This window comes from Tripterygium wilfordii, chromosome 6, assembly GCF_013401445.1.
Source record: "Tripterygium wilfordii isolate XIE 37 chromosome 6, ASM1340144v1, whole genome shotgun sequence".
NCBI lineage: Eukaryota > Viridiplantae > Streptophyta > Magnoliopsida > Celastrales > Celastraceae > Tripterygium > Tripterygium wilfordii.
The window spans coordinates 9,354,972-9,377,084 of NC_052237.1; the positions used below are offsets into that span (position 1 = coordinate 9,354,972).

The 22,113-nt window shown below is 37.1% G+C and overlaps 4 protein-coding genes across 7 annotated transcripts; 2 read left to right on the forward strand and 2 right to left on the reverse strand.

Annotated features, from left to right (window-relative positions):
• Positions 1-843: 843 nt before the first annotated feature.
• On the forward strand, positions 844-3,996 carry LOC119999631 (39S ribosomal protein L41-A, mitochondrial-like). Of its 3 annotated transcripts, none has more exons than XM_038847313.1 (4): positions 844-1,020; positions 1,194-1,362; positions 2,675-2,739; positions 3,176-3,470. In XM_038847313.1, the coding sequence occupies exons 2-4, from the start codon at positions 1,218-1,220 to the stop codon at positions 3,356-3,358; spliced, it is 393 nt and encodes a 130-aa protein (XP_038703241.1). In that variant the 5' UTR covers positions 844-1,020; positions 1,194-1,217; the 3' UTR covers positions 3,359-3,470. The 3 variants fall into 3 exon arrangements, with proteins under 3 accessions (XP_038703241.1, XP_038703242.1, XP_038703243.1); XM_038847314.1 differs by lacking the exon at positions 3,176-3,470 and adding an exon at positions 2,901-3,135 and having other exon boundaries at positions 845-1,020; XM_038847315.1 differs by lacking the exon at positions 3,176-3,470 and adding an exon at positions 3,532-3,996 and having other exon boundaries at positions 853-1,020.
• A 2,254-nt stretch (positions 3,997-6,250) lies between these two features.
• On the forward strand, positions 6,251-6,991 carry LOC120000704 (pinin-like). The gene has a single exon (XM_038848824.1). The coding sequence runs from the start codon at positions 6,251-6,253 to the stop codon at positions 6,734-6,736; it is 486 nt and encodes a 161-aa protein (XP_038704752.1). The 3' UTR covers positions 6,737-6,991.
• Positions 6,992-8,974: 1,983 nt separating this feature from the next.
• On the reverse strand, positions 8,975-14,130 carry LOC120000790 (serine--tRNA ligase, chloroplastic/mitochondrial). Of its 2 annotated transcripts, none has more exons than XM_038848923.1 (11): positions 13,838-14,130; positions 13,293-13,530; positions 13,054-13,202; positions 12,604-12,697; positions 12,365-12,513; positions 12,152-12,244; positions 11,477-11,656; positions 11,010-11,176; positions 9,997-10,131; positions 9,801-9,894; positions 8,975-9,597 (listed from the first exon to the last, which is right to left on the reverse strand). In XM_038848923.1, the coding sequence occupies exons 2-11, from the start codon at positions 13,507-13,509 to the stop codon at positions 9,322-9,324; spliced, it is 1,554 nt and encodes a 517-aa protein (XP_038704851.1). In that variant the 5' UTR covers positions 13,510-13,530; positions 13,838-14,130; the 3' UTR covers positions 8,975-9,321. The 2 variants fall into 2 exon arrangements, with proteins under 2 accessions (XP_038704851.1, XP_038704850.1); XM_038848922.1 differs by having other exon boundaries at positions 13,293-13,524; positions 13,837-14,128.
• Positions 14,131-15,213: 1,083 nt separating this feature from the next.
• Positions 15,214-18,091, reverse strand: LOC120000791 (cytochrome c oxidase subunit 6b-3-like). The gene is made up of 4 exons (XM_038848924.1): positions 17,937-18,091; positions 17,046-17,143; positions 16,842-16,923; positions 15,214-15,453 (listed from the first exon to the last, which is right to left on the reverse strand). Exons 1-4 carry the CDS (start codon positions 17,973-17,975, stop codon positions 15,400-15,402), a joined length of 273 nt encoding a protein of 90 aa, XP_038704852.1. The 5' UTR covers positions 17,976-18,091; the 3' UTR covers positions 15,214-15,399.
• Positions 18,092-22,113: the final 4,022 nt, after the last annotated feature.

Genomic DNA, 22,113 nt, shown 5'->3' on the forward strand with positions numbered 1-22,113 from the left:
TAACAGTTGTCCCGAATGTAGATTTGTGACATTTGTCCAGACGACTCAAGGAGTTGTCCAGACTTGACTAACTTGACTTAGTAAAATGGGGCATGTTCTTTAGTTTAATTGGACCATAATCTTAAGTTGGTCAAATGGGCTTGGTCAATCATTGACCAAAAAGGTCAACGGGCCTAGCCAAACCCCACTCGTACCTAAGGTCATGTAAGACTTTGGCCCAACCCATACTTTAGCTCATGTAAGATTTTCCTACCAACAAACTTGAGTGCCCTTAGGCCCAAGTTCATATATTCACTCTCGAGTTTATAACAATTCAATGTAGGATTGGATTCATAGCATCAACTTATACCTTTTCATGTGTACACTTTTGGGATCAATTTCTTATTCACCCGATATTACTTTTTGTAATGCAAATGTACGACGTTCATCTATGTTCAAAGATGTACGTATTTAACCATGGACCTGTCCCAAAAGACATGTGGGTCTCACATTTAATTGTGCTCAAAGTACGCCCATGACTAAACCAATATCCAACAATCCCCCACATGAATGGAAATTGTTTGTTCATATTAAAATGCGAAATAAACACAAACAACAAAGAGATAGAGTAACTGTGAAAAGTTATTGCATCAGGATAATAACTGTGAAAAAGTTAGAACATGTGAACTCTAAGTGATTAAAGGATACGTTACTCTTAAAGGTCGGATGGTTTTCCAAATTCGAGGTTTTCCAAGCCATTTGACTTAACCAAGCCCATAACCCAAACCTTTTACTATTGGGCTCTTATAACCGAATCTTTTCTTAGTTGGGCTTTACATAGCCCATAAATCAGACAAAACCCTTTGAACCCTCCCGTGAAAGCCTTCTCTCCCCCATCTTTCGTCTTCCGTAGTTCTGCTACTTCTCTGCATTTTGTGGCCTCTCGAATTGCCTTCGTTGGTCACTCTGTGGGTGATTTCCACGTTGATTACGACACTATTTCCATCATCGCTCCGATTCGCTTAGTTCTTCGAATCTAAGGTTAGCTACTTGTTTTTTTTCTTAAGACTCTTTGATTATTCGTGTTATATGTACAGATATCGAATCGAAGTGTTTTCTTTCACTCTTGAGAATCATAGTCTTTCTTCGGTTTTTTGAATGCGCGAATCAGTTAAAATTCTTCTGATATGATGCATTTTTTTCCCTGTTGGAAGAGGAGATTAAATTATTGCTTGAATATGCCGCTGGGTCTGCTAATGGGGATTGGAAGGGCATTTCGGCGGAAGCGGACTTCGTCGCTGGACATCCTCTCGTCAAAGCGTGCCCCTCGTAATTACTATAAGGGAAAGAATTGCAAACCTACTGGTTTCCACACTCGAAAAGGTACTCTCATAATTATATTTGTTTGCTTTGTTTTGCTATCTTTGATTTGTGTTATGCTTGTGGAGGGACGTCTAAAAAGTTCCTGTGGTGACAGCAATACATGCGATATTGTAACATTGATCAATAGATGTATAATGTATTACTCGTTTTATTGTAAGGTTGCACAAATTTGGGTCTATCTTCCTGTTTCAGTTGTGTGTGATATATGTAACATCCGTATGCTTACACATCTATATGTATGTAGATGCCCATCAGATGCTCATGTTGTGTATGTTTATATTTATATGTGTACAACACAAATATATTTACATATATATGCGTGTGTATATAGGCGAACATGTGGCTTAGTGGTAACCTAGAGGTCACATGTTTAATTATGTGGAGGACTGGAGGTAAGGTCTGCGGTAGCCTCGTGTACAGGTGTTATGTACCTTTTGTATATGCATGTTCTTCAATTTGTCAGTTTTAGTAATCTTTAGTCTCTTTGGACTGGTCAAGAAAAAACTATTTCAAACTTGAAAAATGGAAAACCAGGCAAAAAGACTCAAAATTTAATGAGAAGGAGAATATGCAATTACAGGTTTGTAAAGTTCATTTGTTCGGGGTTAGGAATAGGCTTTTACCCACAAGGAACAACTCCAACATCATCCAAAGAGGGAGAGTGTATGATAGTTGGAGAGGGAGAGCGGATGATAGTTGGAGATGTATGAGGGGGGTGTATAAGCCTATTCTTACACCTCAAAGTTAATCAATTTAAGTTTTATATATACTTCACATCTGTTTTCCTTTTTTTTGTTCCCTGACATTTGTCTTTTCCCTTCTTTCCTTTCTACAATGAAATGTTTACTTTTGTTGTCCCTCTTATGAGAATCGTATTGGTGTTCCAAAACTTTGTTGCCCATTGCTATTACTACTTATAACCCAAATCCATATTCATTAATTAACAATAGCATATATATTCGTCATATATAAACACTAAACAGCAGAGGTAATGAACTACCTGCATAGGAAGTTGCAGACAATGGTTTCACAAGAATCTATATCATCATAGCTCCCCACCCCTAATGAGCACTTACAAATAGTAATCTTTTACTGCATTCTCTTTTTGTAGATGTTTGGTAACAGTATAAATATGTGTATATATGTTTCGGGTCATTAGAATAAACAAGTTGAGTTTTAGGTCCATGGAACTTATAGTTTGTACGGTTCAAAAGTTTGAGCTGTACCAGGGAAGGTGAGGTGTTTCCTTTTAGTTTCCCAAAGCTTGATTTTCTTTTTGTAGTTTGTAAAGTAACGTAATAATTTATTGCAGGTGGCTATGTTCTGATGCAAGAGAAACTACCAAACTATGTTGTTCCTGATTTGACTGACTTTAAGGTACCTACTTATATTCCATTCTTTGCTATTCCTAATTTGGTTTTTCTCGGGGATTAGACTGAGTGCAGTTCCCATTTCATACTTCTCTGATTATTTCATTAATAAGCTGCGAAATTTTTTGAATCTGTTGGTCCCAATTATCGAACTTCATGGAAAATCAGTTGATTTTGCTAAAGAGGACATTGTTTGGTATCTGTGTCCTGAGTGCTCTTGATGCCCTCAGACTAAATGGTAAAGTTAAATTATTTACTTGGTCAAGCGTTTAATTTCTTTCTTTATTAAAAATTTATATGAATAGCTGGTAGATGCTTCATAAAAAGAAAAAATAAGTAACTTGAGAGTGGGTGATATGGTAGACCTCCATTTATTTTGCACAAGCTCTTAATCTTCTACATCATTGTTGTTGAAGGATGCTTGATCACTTCTTTCCTTGCAGTACTGTACAGGGTTTTCCTCCTTTCTCTTTCCAGTCCCAATTTGCAAATTTGCAATTCCAACCTGCTCTTTCCAAATTTTCCGTTGTTTAGTTCAACTTTCAAATGGAGCTCCTCCCCTCAAAATGAGTTATCTGTTGTACGAAAATCATAGTGCTGATGCTGATATTAGTTTGGTTGATTAGATTGGCCAGGAAAGAGAACTGTGCTAATCACAAATTTTCCAATTACAAATATTCCATTGTTCTTTTCCAAATATTTTAGCTAGAAAATTAGTAATCTACTACCTTTTCCATCTATGAGCTAAGTCAAGCATTTTTAAGCATGTTCTTATTTAGAGTGCATCTGTTGCCTGCAGCTCAAACCATATGTATCACAAGTTCCAACAGAAGTCAAAACAACTGAGGCTTCTGAACCTGCAAAATAACCAGAGAAATTGAGCGAGGGTCTGATATTTTATTGTCAGTCATCGAAAAGATATATTATGATCTTTGTTGATCTTGAAGGGGAGCGTGACATAGTTTTAACTTTTAATCACATATCTTCCTGTTCTTTGAAGAACTATCAACCGATTAGCTGCTTAATGAGTACTTTTGTTTGATGGCTTATTATATTTTAACAGGATCTAATGAAACTCTCTGTACGGTAGAGATACATAGCCCATGATTAGTTGATTATAAAAGTATCAAACAGGCAGGATGCTGGATCTTGAATCTTCAATTGATCATCTCAACATCGTGTAGCGTTGTTTGAAACATAAAATGTCGTGAACTCGTGCATTTTATGGGTAAATGTATATTGAATGAACATGGAAATTTGAGGATATTTTTCATCTGGGTGTGGAAGAATTTGGTTGTTGTACAGATCCAGGATAATGCACCCAGTGAATATGACAACCTTACAGGAAATCATTTTACAGGATAGCAGGATACTGAAGTTAGGGTGTAATTTTGCAATCAAGTTAGCTAAATTTGTGTGTGCATTGGTCTCCTCGTGTCTCACATAATCCATATGAAATCGTATGCGTTAATCTCAGTATTTGGAATATCAAGGATAAAAAATACTGGAATTTGTACAACTTTACTTAAATGTCTTCCTTCCAAAGTTATGGCACAACCCATACGGACGTGTTTACTGTACAAGCAGACAGTGCGTAGCAACTTCTGGTACTGGTACTGGTCCACCAAACATTTAGGCTGTCATCAGTATAAAACAGCTCAAAGCGTGAAAGCTGGTTCAGTTGTAGACTTGTAGTTTGAACATCAAGAAAGATTAATGCAGGTCAAAACTACTCAAATTTTTTATCCTTCTCTCGTTTTCTTCCTCCGATGACATGGAGATCGCAGTAACTCGTCTTAAAAGGAATCTAAGCAATGCCTACATACATTGGGAGAGCACGGTCCCGACTGATGTCATGTATCAGGACCAATAGTATTGTGATATTTCATGGATTGTGATGTTAAATTATGGGTGATTGTGATTGTCATCTCACCAATGTTTGTGTTGCTGAAGTTGACATTCTCACTTCCGCTTCGTTCAAACCTGCTCGCACGGGTGCTTTTTTCTAAGGTAGAATGCTCCCTACCGATGCGTTTTTACATCTCATAGTTTCGGTAGATCACTTCTTTAACGGAAGAGCGTTCGATCAGTGAGCTATTATGCACTCTTTCGAGGGTGACTACTTGTTAGTTTATAATTCAAATTTTAAATCATCCTCAACTACCCATGATTTAGGCCATTTGATACCAACCTCCTATGAAATATTACAATATTATTAATCCTAACTCCTAATACACGATGTCAATATATAATGTGGAGTACTAGAACCACTAAATATTTTTCTCGCCTGAATCTCAAGGGGCTAAACTAACTTCTAGCACTAGACATTCTTATACTATCCTAGAGTGTGTTTGGATTGAAGAATTTGGTGGGAATGGAAGAGAATGGTAGATAAAATACTTTTCCATCTATCATGTTTTAGATAGATAAAAAAAGGAAGGAAAAAATGGTTTAATTTACTAATTTATTATTACTTTTTATGTTTAAATATTATGTACAAAGGTAAAATATGATTTTAACTCATAAATAACTTAGAGGAATTTGGGAGGAATGGAAGAGAAATGAAGTTTCCTTCCAATTCTCTTTTTTAAATAGTTTATAAAAAAATAAAGGGAGGGATTTGAGGGGAAGATTTCATTGAACTTTTGTCAAAATACTTCCTCTCAAAAATGGGATCATTTGGAGGGAACGGATGACTAATTAAGAGTGTGTTTGGATTGAGGGATTTGGAGGGAATAAAAGAGAAGGGAAATAGAGCTTCCTTCCAAGTTCCAATCTCCTTGTTTGAATAATTTAGAAAGAATTAAGAGAAGAGATTTGGAAGGAATTGAAAGGAATATTTCATTAAATTTTTGTGAAAATTCTTCCTTTCCAAAATGGAATCCTTTGAAGGGAATGTATGACTTATTCAGTTATAAATATGTTAAAAACCTATTTTACCCTTGTAAATAACACTCTAACATAAAAAATAAGGATCAATTAGTAAATTAAACTAATTTGCTTTTCTTTCCTTTTCTATCTATCCAAACATGAGAGAGGGAAAACTATTATTCCTTCCCTTCCGTCTAAATCCCTCACTCCAAACACACTTTCTGTTCAATCTGTGAAATGCCTCCTTTTTATAACTATCTGTTCAATACGGCGCCGTTTTCCCCTGACAGAGCATGCCCACAAAAAAAAGGACGCACGCCTTGGTAATTTTCTATGGTGGGCCCACTTGATTTTCTACGCCGCCCAGGAGAAAAGTTGGGGCCTTTTCGACCCCTTCCACACTTTCACCATTTCTTTCAAACGAATCACAACCACCGACGCGACGGGGACTCCATCTCAGCCGTACAATTGTTGCCTCTGACCAACTTTTCGAATCCCCTTGACAAACCCGTCAACTTAAGCCAGTTTTACAAGAAAACCCCAAGAAACCTCCCATGAAACATCATCGAAAGTCGAAACCCAACCCAATCCTCATAAAACCCTCCCTATATATACATACACCCAACAAAACACACATAGTCATCAAAATGGGAAACCCCAAGAGACCATCAAACAAGGACCATGTTCAATGCAAGAAGCATCCCAAACACAAACAATCTCCTGGCATATGCTCTCTTTGCTTGAATGAAAAGCTCTCAAAAGTCTCTAAAACAAGGTCACGTCGTACGATAAAGCGCTCTTCTTCTTCTTCGTCTTCGTCTTCTTCTTCATTATCGTCCGAATATTCTTCTTCTTCTTCGCTTTCTTCTTCGTATTCGTCTCCAATGCATCATCGTCATCCGTATCGTTTTAGTACAGGAGGAGGAGGAGGGAAGAATAACAGGGGGAAGAATAATGTTAACGCACTTGCCAAGAGTAGATCATTGGCTTTTGTTCAAAGGAGGAGTGGTGATGATTCTTGTAGTGATTACAAGAAGAAGACAACAAGGAGAGGTGGGTTTTGGTCCAAGTTGTTGCGTCCAACAAGGAAGAAGATTGATAATGGGGGTTTGGTGCATTCAAGCACACTATGAGAGAGGATTAATATTGTGGTTTCTTGAAACTCTCTTTTCGATCCATTCTTTATTCTTTTATGTAGTTTGCGTGCATATAAATCATATGCTGTATGTATTGATCTATTGGGATTTGGGATGCCAAATTAAGGAAAAAACCAGCCTAATTTCTTCATTAATTCTTGTTCTTCGATGGTGTAGATCTTGTATGTCAGAAGATAAAATATTATTAGATTGAGATGAGATATTCTCTTAGTCTAGTTTTTTGTTTTTTTTGTATGTAATTGTGAGAGAAGTTGATTTAGTTTTTGTCTCTCTTGATGATAAGATCGACAATAGATTCTATGTCACAGTAAGGAGACACTTTTTTTTTTGGCAACTAGAACGACCTTGTGCACATAATTTTTTTACTTGACGACAGTATAAGTTGAGTTAAAGTTCATCGCACACTCAAGAAGCTTTGAGTTCATATGATTGACCGCAGAGAAATTCATTACTAATTTATCTCCCAATTCAGAGCAAGAAGACATGTTGGCATTGTTAGGAAATACCAATAGATTTCTCAACTCAAACTTGACTATCATCATCAAATATTATCCACTTTCCCAAATCTAAGTCCAAGGCCAACCCATCATAACGCTTCGAAGGTCTTTTAGAACTCACGGCTTTAAAATGCTTCTTACTAAATAAAGAAATCTTTGGGCTTATAATATGTCAATCATATATATATATATATATATATATATATATATATATATATATATATTTTATGTATGTCGGATTTTCTCGACACTTTATAATGGCCAAAACTACCATCCATGATCCATGAAATTTCTTAAGATTTACAAGCGGAAAATTTAGGCAGTTGAATTAATTATAGTTTGATAGTTATTATTGATTTAGAGTTGAAATTCCTGACCAGAGTGGAAGGTGAGGCCATGACAGCTGGGTAAATAGTGAACGCTGAGTACAAATTCTTGGCAACTTCCATATATTATTGTTCCTCCTCGGCTCCTCCCTCATGCGTTGTCTAAAATACTTCAAACAATTTAGCTGGCACATTTAATTTGATTAATACATGGACAGTTGGCCAAATTCCCAAGAAACCCTAGATCACATTCTTTTCCAACTCTATTTAATATTTCAAAGTTTTTTTAATATATATAGGGGAAGGAAGATGCCAAGTTATATTTTTTGTTCTTCCAAATGAGAATTTGGTAGCTAGGTAGGTATTTTATTGCCATTTTAGGCATAAAAAAAATTAAGGTTTATATGTGTCATATAAACTTCAAGGGTTGCGTAGCTGGTAAGTATCAACATAATTATTAAAACAGTAGTGCTAGATGTCCGAGTGATCTCAATTATTGAAGTATATGGACAACATTTAAAGTGTACGTGCTAGGACGCGCGTTTATCTTCGTGGTTATTAAAAACAAAAGATTCTTGGTTAAATTGAATCAACCCTTATCTAATGTCCTGTTGACTTTAGAGTCACTCATGTGAAATTTGTTAAGACTTTTATCTCATATAGCATTGACATAACCTAATCGAGTGATATATAAGCAAAGATTCAGTCACTCTCACATGCTGCCAATGCGTTTTCTTAACTTAGAGAACTAATGGTGATGGCTCAATAGAAACAAATTCGCACATGCCTTTTGTTCAAAACGGAAAATATTGATTTGTAGTGTTTTGGGCATAATTTTCTAATAAGGTATCGGAGTAAAGATTTGGTACATTTGGACATAACGTATACCTATCTATTTATTGGGTCTAGCAAATCCAGCTTATAAGTGTTGGAGAAAATTGATGATGATATGGAGTTCAATTGCAATTCGTCTAAGGTGCAGTAGCTGTCCTTAAAGGTAGATTACACCCCTCGGAAAAAAAAACTTGGTGCAACAGGCTTGTAGAGGCTACCTCCCCCAGACACAGCAAACCGTCTCTGTGCAGTGTGCACTCAAAGACCAAGCAGAACAAGAACAACAAAGCTTTTATTCTAATAACCCAGATATCTCAAAGATAATGAAGAGAAGGCAAAGAAATTGTAGTTGTATTTTTCTCCTTGTTTATCCTGCAAGATATAACCTTGGTATTGTTGAGAAACTGTGGAGAAATTTTAGGGAGAGAATTTCCTGAAAATAATGGTAGTTTTGAGATTGCTTGGAAAGTGGTTTAGATAATGGGGTTATTCGGTAGGTGAGACCAAGTCTACTTAGATCAAGTCAAGTGAGACTCCTTTTGAAATAACAATAAAGGTATAACAAATGCAGGAACTTGCAGAAACACAAATTTCTGATAAAATCAAAAGTCGACTATCTGCCAGTTTCAATAACAACGGCAACATTTACAAGATTATAATCAATAACACAAAAATTTAATCAAGATTAAAGGAAGAAATGCATAAATAAGTAGCAATCAATTTTATCTTTGCTTGAGCCCGAAGAACACAAAGCCGCTTCATAAGCTCACACCCGAGCAAACAAAATGTTACTGTCCTGATTTTTCCCTCCTTTCCAGATTTTGTGGGTTACTGGATTATCAAGGCAGGGTTTTATGAACAAATTTAGTTGGCTTGACAGAATAAGTCCCATGGTCAAAATTTCCTATCTGGATTTAGGAGCTATAACCTCAAGCCCACCCACAAAGGGCCTCAACGGCTCGGGGATAATAACTGAACCATCTTCCTGCTGATAATTCTCAAGCAAGGATACAATCATCCGAGGAACCGCGCAGGCTGTGGCATTTAGAGTATGCACAAACTTTGTTGGAGGAAGATTTCCCTTAACCTTCTTAGGCTGCGATGATGATGGTTCTGATGGACGATAACGAATTCCTAGTCGACGACTTTGATAGTCCGTACAATTGGATGCACTAGATATCTGTTATAAAAACAACCAAACAAGAAGTACAAATGCTCACAAATTGCTAAACCAAACCGTACTGCTCCATGGAAAGAATTTGTAAATATCTCAAATGTAATAGCACTGCAGAGAAGTTCCTTGTCCAGTACACACACACAAGAAGCTTCATTTCACAAGAAAGGAAAGGGCTAAAGTAAATAGAGAATATCTTATTACAGTACCTCACCATAGCGTCCTAAACCTGGCATCCATGCTTCCACATCAAATTTGCGATATGCAGGTGCCCCTAAATCCACAGAAGCCATGTCCAGTGTTCTGCCAAAAAAATTATCATAACAAAAAATAAAAAATAAAAGGTGATAAAAAGCATTGAAAAAATTGGAATGAAAACACCAAACAACTGAGAAATATCCCTACTTGTAATGTAAACCTAGAGCTGAGAAGATGTCCTCTTCAATTTGTATGAGCTCCTCATGGTACAAATCACTCTCCTCTGGGCGGCACAAAATAAACATCTCCACCTTGCTGAACTGGTGAACTCGATAGAGACCCCTGCTTTAAAATGCCAACAGTTAATGGCTTGCGCTAAAATAAATGCCACTTTATTTTCTGATACCGAGACTTATGAATGGCACCTATTTGGATCAGCATGAATACAACCTATCTCAAAAAGAAGCAACTTAGCAAGCCCCTCCCATGAGCAGGGTTTCCAAGCCACTGCAATGGGAAAAAAGGGAGGTGTTTGTCATGGGACATAAGCTCACTTGATACGATACAATGTAATAGATTGTCAAGGAGAAACCACAAACAGTGTAGCAACGCTACTTTCCATGCATAGGCTTATGGAGCAATGGCTCAATCTCTATCGACCAACAACAATGTCGTCAAGGGAATGCCTTTATAATGCATACATCTTTATGTTTTTCCAGAGTACAATAAAGTGGAAAGTTCATAATTTTAGGACTACTCCAGAAGTAGGCGACGTATGAAATGTACCACCAATTCTTGAAAACCAAAAGTGAGAGGATCCAACGGCAGTTCATGAAACCAGCTCTTGTACATTGCTGGACTATGGTTAGTCATGATCATACTTATCATATTGTTCACTATATATTATATAACACTTATTTAAGAAGAATAAGCCATAAATGAGGAGCAAAGAGGTTGTCAGCAAATCAGCTAAACATGGTAATGTAAAGCATTGGACAATGACCAACTGGTTTAATTCTGTCAGAAAGTTACACGTTAAAAAAGACATAAGGGTGTTTTAGCTCCTACTGCATTCATCGAAGAACTAAATTGTGTGGTCTTGTGCATCCAGATGATTAGTCAAATGCATTAGAGAAATGTTATTAGAGGGCAAACTCAACAGTAGCTGTGATGTGCATGACAGCTATGACTACAGAAGAGAAAGGTAAAGAGGTAATTACCTTGTCGCAGTGCCAGCAGCACCAGCCTCAGTGCGAAAGCAGTGAGATAATGCCACATACTTCAGAGGCAATAATGACTCAGTGAGAATAGAGTCCATATGTATTCCTCCCACAGGGATTTCTGCTGTGCCAATAAGGCATTGGTCTGTACCCTCAATAGAATAAACCTAGGAAGTGTTACGACAGAGATTCAAAAAGTCAGCAAGGGCAATAGAACAGCAAAGTGCTATCAGTAAATAATCTCAGAAAAGTCCTTAACGACACGGAGATACAAAGGACTTGGCCCATTAGTGGGATTCATTTAACAACCAATCAAGGATGTGAATCATACTATAAAAAAGTAAAATTCTTCAGACATATAGAAGTTGCATGGGAGACAAGGCTGGTGGGTGAAACAATTATGTTAAACACACTTGCTATATAAAACAATGGCAGCATTATTCTGGAAAAGGTCATATTTTGATTACCTGGGTATTTGTTCCACGAGGTTGGAACCCACATTTTTCGACAATAGAGGATCGCACAATTTCTGGTGTTGTTAGAGGCATAAAGCCTCTTTTCATGACTTCGAAGAGTGTCCAGTTGATGAGACCCAGCTCCAGCATAACTGCTTCATTCTTCAGGTAGTAAAATTTTGACCCACTTACCTGCATGTATTAGCAAAAACTAAGACGCTTATGAAAAATAAACTACACTTCTTTCACCTTGACAAGAGAAGCTAACGTCACCAAAATCCAATTAACCATAATTCTTAGGTTAGGACATGAGTAACAGAACCTTGCAGTTTGCACACTCGTTAAATAGTAGGGCACTGATCAGGTCACAACTAAATTATAAATAGGTGCTAAAGAAAATCCTATTACAAGAGGAAAAACTGCTTCGCTGGAGAACTCTGTAAACTCACTCAAATTCAATCACCTAAAGACTCCAATTTGAAATTTGATACCCAGTGCAACAAAATAAACATATAAAGATGGAAATTGCCTTCACAAATTATAATAAGAAGTAGTTGATAATAACTCCACACTAGTAATTAAACTGAACAAATAAGTTTGACTGAAGAATGTATTGAGAAAACACAAAGCATTCCATGGAGATCAACCAGAGATGCTTTAATACCTTAGATTAAACATAGAGAGTACCTCTGCAGCCGAGTCAAAATCTAGGATATCTAGTTCCTTCCCAAGTTGAACATGATCCTTGACAGGGAAGCTGAATTCACGAGGACTACCAACCTATTAGAAAACGTCAAAATTAAAAATAAAACTTGAGCCCAGCATCAATGGCCTCCCCTCCCCTATAATCACAAAAATAAGGAACACGAGGGATCAGTTAGTACTTAGTACAATTAATACCATTTTTCTCACTGTCGAACAATCCTCCCCTCCTATTGGAACATCAGGATGGGTCATATTTGGTATACTTTGTGCTTCCTGCTGAAGTTCATCTGTAAGTTTAAGCAGGTCTTCCTCCAGAGTCATAAGTCCTTCTTTCAGGTTTTTTCCTGGTCACATAAAAACATTCAGTGCAAATAACACATTTGAAGCCTATAGGAACAATCAAAAGCATGAAAAACTATTTCCAAAAAAAATACCTTCATCTATCAGTTTCTGACGCTCCAAGGGTTCTATTTTTCCTTTCATCTTGTTTGCGACCACATTCCTTTCACCACGGAGCTGTTCAACTTCCTGCTATCTTTGAGTGACAATTAGACAAACTAAGAAGGAAACTGCAGTATTCAATTCTTTCAATTTCAAATGCATAAGCTGCAATTTAAACACAGATACATAAACATGGTACATTACTTTAACTGTACAGCTCTAAGATAACACTAGCAATAGTACAAGTTCAAAATTAATAACCAATTTTAAGTTGGGTGATTTGAGGATAAAAAAAAAAATCCCCTATAACATATTTGGTCAGAGTCATGCTGAAAATAGAACCCCCGATGCCCCAGAGAGAACTTTTCCAGGAAAAAAATGACCCTAATTGTATACATATACATAAAGCACTGAAATATTAGAATTAAAGATAGAAGCTTAACCTTCTGAAGATTAGACAACTTATCGTAAAGCCGAAGCACAAGCTCTAAATCGGCATTAGAGTTCCTGTTCTTGATATTCACCGCAACAGCATCTTTATTATCCCTGATCCACTTGAAATCAATAGCCGCTTTCCATTGCGGCTTCACCACTAAATCCAAACAGTAATGAAAGTAAATACCACGCTCCATCCAATGAAAATGAAGCAAAACGATTAAAGAAGAGATGCAAAAGGAATCACCTTTACCATCGGCAGTTTCTGTGGCAGAAGCCGCTTGTACAGCGGAAGCCGAGAGCGCCCGGACGAGGAGGGTGAGAGGAGGTCTCCGTGAGCTATTGTGGAGGGAAAGGAAATTGAGGTGTCTGAAAGCAAAGCGAGAAGGAGAAGACGATGCTGGAATTGTCACAAGTCTCAGAGTTTGCATTGTCGTCCCGCCCAAGCAAGAGTTCAAACCCATTGCTTGCGATGTTATCTGTACGTGTACACATGTACACATTCAAATAATATAATCATATCAATTATATATATATCTGTTGTGTGTAAAAAACAATATAAATGAAAAAATAATCCAATCAATATATAATATGTATATACACATATGAGTGTATTTGATTGAACTAATTAGATAATGCAACTATCCAAGTAGCCAAGTACAGAATACAGAACACAACACAGAGAGCACAAGAGCAGAGACTCTTCAAAGGATTGAATCGAAGAACACAACAGCAGAAGCAGACAGATTACAGAACACGATGGTACAAGAATATTAGATAGAATAAAGAACCTGAGTCGACCAGCAGACTAGAACAACAAACTAACAGGAACACCTCTAGAACCGATGAAAGAGAACACAGAATAGCTCCAGCAGAGAGTAGAACAAGCGACAGCAAAGAATAGAACAAATAAATAGCACAGAACCGAGTCAAATCCCAGCGCAACAAGCGAAGAACATTCGTATGTGAATTTTAGGGTTCAAGCATCTGCAATGGCAAGGTGAAGTCGCGCAGCAGAGGACTAGAAGAGGGAGTTACTGGGCTGTTGTGATTGGGCCAAAAGAAGAAACAGGGCCAAAATAAAGAAACTGGGCCAAAATAAGAAACTTGGGCCAAAAAAATAAACTGGACTTTTGCAATTCCGCCTCCTACGCCTTGAGGCGTACCTTCCCGAGGCGTCCGCCTTCGGAGACTGAGGCGCAAGCCTCTCCGACCTCTGTCAGGGGCGTACGCCCGGAGGCAAATCGAATGAGCCTCGCCTTGAGGCGCGCCTCAGGGAGAACTTTTCCAGAAAAAAATGACCCTAATTGTATACATATACATAAAGAACTGAAATATTAAGATTAAAGATAGAAGCTTAACCTTCTGAAGATTAGACAACTTATCGTAAAGCCGAAGCACAAGCTCTAAATCGGCATTAGAGTTCCTGTTCTTGATATTCACCGCAACAGCATCTTTATTATCCCTGATCCACTTGAAATCAATAGCCGCTTTCCATTGCGGCTTCACCACTAAATCCAAACAGTAACGAAAGTAAATACCACGCTCCATCCAATGAAAATGAAGCAAAACGATTAAAGAAGAGATGCAAAAGGTATCACCTTTACTATCGGCAGTTTCTGTGGCAGAAGCGGCTTCTACAGCGGAAGCCGAGAGCGCCCGGACGAGGAGGGTGAGAGGAGGTCTCCGTGAGCTAATGTGGCGGGAAAGGAAATTGAGGTGTCCGAAAGCAAAGCGAAGGAGAAGACGATGCTGGAATGGTCACAAGTCTCAGAGTTTGCATTGTCGTCCCGCCCAAGCAAGAGTTCAAACCCATTGCTTGCGATGTTATCTGTACGTGTTCGAGGAGGAATTACAGTTGCACAGAGTGAGGGTTTAGAGTCTATCGACGGCTATTTTTCTCCGGCAGATTTATCGACAGGATTTATTTTCTTTTCATTGAAATTTTATTTGTCTGTAATAAACTATTTGAAATTTGGGCCACGTCACAAGGCCTATAATTCGTCAGCCCCTCAGGAAGCATTTGGGCTTGTGTTTATCCTTGGACCGGGTCACATGGCCCATTTCGGCCAACACCTCCCCTTAATTTGTAGGCAAAAGTTGCTTGTAACTGATGTCCAGTACAAGCCAAATGAAGGTCTTATGAGTAACATATCAGACACAAATGGTTCTAAAACACAAGCCAAAGTCATTTATTTATACCAAATCACCAATGAATATTCCACATCCTTAAGAATACACTTCCCATCCATATGTAATGTTTAAAAAAAAATCACTTCATATTGAAGAAATTCATCTGTTTATTTCAGAGCAATAACAGCAGCAACCAAACCATTTGCCAAGACAGATGCTGTCTACAGAGGACCAGGAAAGATGCCATTTGCCCTCTGCTCATCCCATCGCTCGACCTGCAAACAATTTGGTAATGCCAAAGTTACCTTGGCAACAAAAAGAAAGAAAAGCAATGGCAAAAGGCCATCTCACAGAAGATAATGTAAAGTTCAGCAGATTCTACCATGAAAAATTAAATGTACAGTACGTTATAAATTATTTTGAGACCATAGAATGCAAACGATTCAGTGAAGAAACAGTTTCTTCAGATACTAATTCCAGGGGAACTAGATAAAAAAGGAAACAAAATCTATGAAGAGTTCAAACAAAATTTTAGTAATAATACATTTAAAGTCAACTTTATCCCCAGATTCTTGGGACAGTCAAATCCAATGTTAATCTCTCAAGTCTCAACCGAACTTCATTGTTAAAATTATTTTTAACTGATGTCCAGTACTTTTTCTTTCAAAAGAATGAGAAAAAATGTAGAGTAAAAGAGGGTCATACAGAGCATTGGGCTTTGCCAAAGCAGCTCTTTCAACATGCAGCAGCACTTAATCAACAGCATGTTTGCACGTATGCCACCAGAATAAAAACGGACCCTAGCAAGTAATCGAAGCCATAATAGAAGGGGATTCTAATATCATACAGTTTTTTTTTCACTCCAATCACTTGCAATTCCACTGTGTAAATATTTGAACACTTCTGTGTCTCTTTTATTTAAAATTCAAATTTGCTGGCATGGCCATCACTAAACCCTTAGACATAAAATTCCAAGAAAATGGAGGGAATAAGAATGTAGGGGATGCCTATGGAATATAAGGTGTCGAATTAAGACTGAACAAAATATGGGGAATATGACAAGAAATTATTTCCTGGATTATAATTATATTCTCGTTAACTAAGAAAAATATCTTCTTCCGGTTGATTTATATTTTTATGATTCAACAAACGTCAACGAAAAAAGGGGAAAAAAAGTTCCATGAGTTTACAGGTTGATAAACCATCTAATCAACCACATTGGGCCAATTATCTCACCAAAGAGAGAACAATTTCATTTTATTAATTTCAAGTACCAATATATTTTGGATCACCTTTTAGATCTATAATTGATAATTAAGTAATATTTTTTCATCATGGTAACTGTTTTCGTAGACTCCTGTGACCCCCAGTTGGAATTTACATCCCATAAACTTTTAAGAACAAGCCATGCCTCAATAAACACTGACTTAACATTATCGAAGCAACACAATATACTTAAAATTAGTCAAGTAACACTTAACAGTATAGCTTCCACAATAGGAAGTTTGATACTTGAGGCCAGCTTATAGTACTATGAGCAAGACAATTGAACAATAATACTTGTATAATTTTCACAAACTTTCTGAACAGTCCATGTAAACCTCATTCAGAATAAATGAATGCCTTTTTCTTAGGATACACAATGAAATTGAAACACACTTACCCACTCATCAGGACACAGAGATCGGTAATATTTTGCAAATTTCTGACACTCTGGAGCACCTTCTTCCTTAGCAGCTATGCAGCTGCGAAATATCAAAGTAAATCATTCTTTCAATCCTAAAACAGCTACTGTACATTAATCCTGATACATAACTTGAGAAAAAATTATAAAAAAAAAAAGAACCATAATTGATGCTTTACTTACCGGTGATACTCAATATATCGGGTAAAGCAGTGCCTCGTTTGATTAGTAGTTGGGAAACGAAAATCTCCTGGTGCTGTCTGCAGCTGAATGGTCTCCGACTGAACATAAACACAAATGTACTTAACATCATAATACAAACAGAAATGTACTTTAGATTACACATAAAAACAGATAGGCTGGCAAAAAACATTGATAAATTGAAGGTCTGGTACTTGTTATCCCTTGGGTGCTAGGTTTAAAAAGAGTGATAATTCAAATTCTGAGCGAATAATTTACACAAGGACTAAAATTTGTTCTGCGGTCTAGCCTTTCCCTCTTTCTCTTCTTCATCTTCTATCTCCGTATTCTCTTTATGTTTTTAACATTTTCAACGAGCTTTTTACTTTGCATCCATTGCACATTAACTGTCATACATTATTCTGAAATTTCCAAATTAAAAAGAAAATTTCTTAGTCTACATTGAAGATGTGACACTGACATGAACGCCCATGAGGGGACTGAACCGATTTTCAGATAAATCTAGCAATGGAGATTTGGTCCGATCAAAGAATCCCTGTTTCTCTTTCCAACTCGATTTTCTAATGGGACAACCTTCGTAGTTCCTACCCATGTGAGGAAAAGCCCACGTATTCAACTCTTCTAAGAACAATCAGAACCAGAACCGAATCAGTTATTTGCTTTCGTCCTGACATTATTTTCATAAATTAATCAAGACCATAATCAATTCCTTGTATGCATATCATTCCAGCATCACAATCCGAAGAATCCATTCAAATCAAAGCCGTTCCCGAGAAAACAAGTCCTAAACAAACCAATCATTCACCCGTGGTTCAGGTAATACAAAAGTTGTCAAATTACGACGGTATTGAAAGAAGAGAGCGAAATTGGTACCTCAGCGAGGCTTGGGGTATCAGCTTTAGCTATCGCCATTGATGGATGAGTAAGCTATCGATCTGCTCGAGTCTTCCAAAGAACGTAACGAAACACAGGAGGGGAAAAAAAAAAAAGAAGGCGGCTACACGAAGGCACGGCCCCACGTGGTTAATATATATTAGTAACGATAGGGATTCTAAAAGCTGGTATCCTACACTTCTTATCCGAGCTACTTCTTATCCACAAGATTTTATGTGCATCATATTCATATGTGAGTTTCACATGTCACATATGATGTACGTGATATTCTTTGTAGTTGGATATCAACTGTTGGAATGTCTATTATTATTGATATCAGAATAGTCATTGACTATTTTACCACATATGTAAAGCAAGATTCCACCATTGCATACCGGAAAATGTTAAATGGCCCAAGTTATTCTAGCCCAACAAATCCCAAACTGATGTGACGTTGAGGTGGATGGACTAGTCATCACGCCAACATGGACATACCTAGATAAATGAGTCCGTCTCAATTGTTTTGCCGCTTCTATTGCGTACGGCTCCCTCTTCTCCCTTTTAGAACTGTTTTTGATTTTTCATTTTTCCCTAACCTAGTTTCTCTCTCATACTCTGTAATTTTTCCCTAACCTAGTTTCTCCCCAACTGATTTCTTTCACTAGCTAAATGAGAAGACATAGCTAGAGAACTTGGTTTGCAGCTGGAGGGCCACAGTTGCAGGTTGCATGGGTTTCGTCTTTGCAGTATATGTTCAATCCCACAAACTTTGCATTGTTTTGTCTCAACATACCGCAGGTGGTTCACACCAAGGTGAGTTTGTATAGTGACTTTCATTGATTGCATTGTTTCTTTGTCTAGGGATTTTCGAGGGAACTACCACCCATATGAGACTGCCTCCTCATTTGGTACTTTGAATTGTTTATTTTATGTGGTTTGCATTGCATTGTTTTGTTTATGGATTTATTAGCTTCTTTAGTCAGCTTTGAGGTTGACCACAATTTTAACGTGTATTGCATTGTTTAATTAGGGAGGTTTCTTGACTGAGTTGATACACTTTGTGTTTGGGAGTTGTTTATTTTATGCGGTTTGTATTGCATTGTATGTTTTTTGATAGTTGTCAGTTTGTCCATTGAGTTCTATTGCATTGCTTCTTTGTTTCATATTTCGCATGAATAACATTGTTTGTTTTACCAATTAATTGCAGGGGTATGAGAATTGATTTGGACAAGAAATAGAAAGGCATGATGAGGCAAATCGAGGGTGGGAGGACTTGCAAATTGAGGGATCGAACATGTGCATGCACAATGATATATCTAGTTCAGATGAGAGCGTTCAAGGTGTGGAAGACTCTGTTTTCGATGAATCCGTTGATTACAAGAGGCAAAGGACGTCCTCCATCTGTGAGGAAAAAAAGAATTTTCAAGAGATCTGCTAGGAACAGCAAAAGTAGTAATGAAGTGTTGCCAGCATCAACAGGAACAAGTGGAAGCATGGCAACCTTTTCTGGCATTCTTAATGGCAATTATTTTATTTCAATGTAATCTATAACTTTTTAACCTTTTATTTATTTGGCCTATTTGATGTGTAGGACGCAAGTCAGGTGGATGGGTCAAGCTTCATGTTCTGAGGAGATGTTGTAGTTTATATATGTATTATGTTGGCGAATGAGACTATTTATATAGTGATTATGCTGTGAATGAACAATGTGATGCATTGCATTGTTTTTTAGTTAATTGTTTGTTGTCTGCAAGTAAATTCATTGGAGATTAGCTCACATTTTTTGTCCATTTCATTACTTAATTGAGGATTCTTTATGAAAGCCACACCCAATTGTGAAGGAACAATTGGTGGCATTCCATTGTTTTATAGTTAATGGGTTATGGTCCGATTGCACACTCGTATGAGATTAGCACCAACTGTTGGTCCATTGCATTGCTTCATTGATTAGGGGGTTTTGAGTTCCTTCACAGCTGTGAAGGAACAATTTCCAACATTGCATTGTTATGTGGGAAATGGTTTAGGGTCTAATGGACCCTCATTTGAGATTAGATCCAATTTCGTTTTCATTGCATTGTTTATGGGTTTAGGGAGTTTTTAGGTAAGTCATATCCAATTGAGTTTGTCCAGTGCATTGATCCATTGCATTGATTTTTTAAGTTGGGTTTTATGGCCTAATTTACAACCACGCCCACTTTAGATATGCCTTCATTATGTTATATGAGGGCCTGGACTAGACTAAACAATAAATGCTTTTACACAAAACAAAGCAATGGACGAACTATCAACCAATGCAATGGAACATGTAATGGAGTCTTACATACACTAGGTGGCCAAACTATCAACCAAAAAAACAATACAATGGAAGTAAATTTGGGACATTGCTCTAATGGGTGTGGAACAAGACAACTGATTAACCTTGGTAAGACTACAATCATATAATGAAAAGAAATAAATGCAACCCAGCAAAATATCATTGCATTGTTTTGACGAGTCACATACAAAATTAATACTTCAACCATAGTAGCAAAAACAATAATTTACACTATGATCCTCATGCATTGCATTTGTCATTGAGAAGCAAATGAAGAACATGCGCCCTAAACCTACGAATATCTTCCTCTTTCAAAGTCGTCGGGATTGGTTTGTTGGTGAATATGCACTCCATTATGAGCATGGCAATGATACCACAATCGACACTGTTTCAGAAACAAAAAACAAGACATGGACATCTATAAGATAATTAATAAATTGCATTTAAGATCAATGTGTTAGAATTTATTGGAAAACTAACGATGTTGTTGGTTGTTGGGGTGCGTCCCTCACTGTTGAGAAGGATGCTTCTAGCTTTGATGAGCCCCCGATTGGGAATATGGAATCGTAGTACTTAAAATGTTAAAGAAAACAAAGCATTAGGTCAATAAATATTTAAACAAAGCATTATGCTCCCTCCGCAAAAACAAATTCTTAAGTTCCGATGTTATTGCCCCAAGATTTGATTTGTACTGAAACGGGTAATCTTTTACCATTTTTTATTTGACATACCTGTAAAAATGAGATGTGAATAAGATGACATTGTCTTTTGAAACAATGCAATCCACATTTAAAAAAGCCTTTGTTAGGGAACTAACACAAACTACAATGCAATCTATGGAAAACAATTCAATTAACAAAACAACCAATGCAATGTATCAAAAATTGGTGGACATGCTTAGATGGGTGTGAGTTCCCTAAAAAAACCCTCGTCAAATAAACAATGCAGTGCAATAAAAGTCACTAGAAAAGCTCAGCTTCATATGAGCCACCTAAAAAATCCCTAAACATTTCCATGCAATGCAATGTGCTTGAAATGGGTCTGTAAAACAATGCAATTAACAAAAGAAGCAATGTAATGGACCAATAAAGGTGTCAATATCAAATGTGTGCCAAATCAGTCGAGAAGCCTAACTAATTAAACAATGCAATGGACCAAAAATTGGTGGACATGCTTAGATGGGTGTGAGTTCCCTAAAAAAACCCTCTCTGAATAAACAATGCAGTACAATATTTTTCACTAGAAAAGCTCAGCTTGGTGTGAACCACCTAAGAAATCCCTAAACATTTCCATGCAATGCAATGTGGGGTTGTAAAACAATGCAATTAACAAAAGAAGCAATGCAATGGACAAATTAAGGTGTCAATATCAAATGTGTGTCAAATCAGTCAAAAAGCCTAACTAATTAAACAATGCAATGGACAAAAAATTGGTGGACATGCTTAGATGGGTGTGAGAAACCTAAAAAACCTAGCCAAATAAACAATGCAGTGCAATAAAAGTCACTGGTTCTGAATCAGACAAGAAAACCTACCATGAAAAATAATGCAATGAAGTAACGAAGCAACGCAATGGTTCAAAAAAGGGGTCATGCACAAATGTTCAACAAACCTACACAAGTAAACAATGCAACGCAATTAAAATTGGTAGAGAAACTCAGCTCGGTGTGAGTTCCCTTGAAAAACCCTACCCATATTAACAATACAACGCATAAAATTCACTGGAGAAACCCAGATGGTTGTAGGTACCCCCAAAAATCCCTAACACAACAAGTAATGCAAAGAAAGTCGAAACAGGTGTGTAGAAGGAATGACTTTGAATTTTTTTCGTCGTTACCCTTATTTTCAGCTAAAAAACATATAC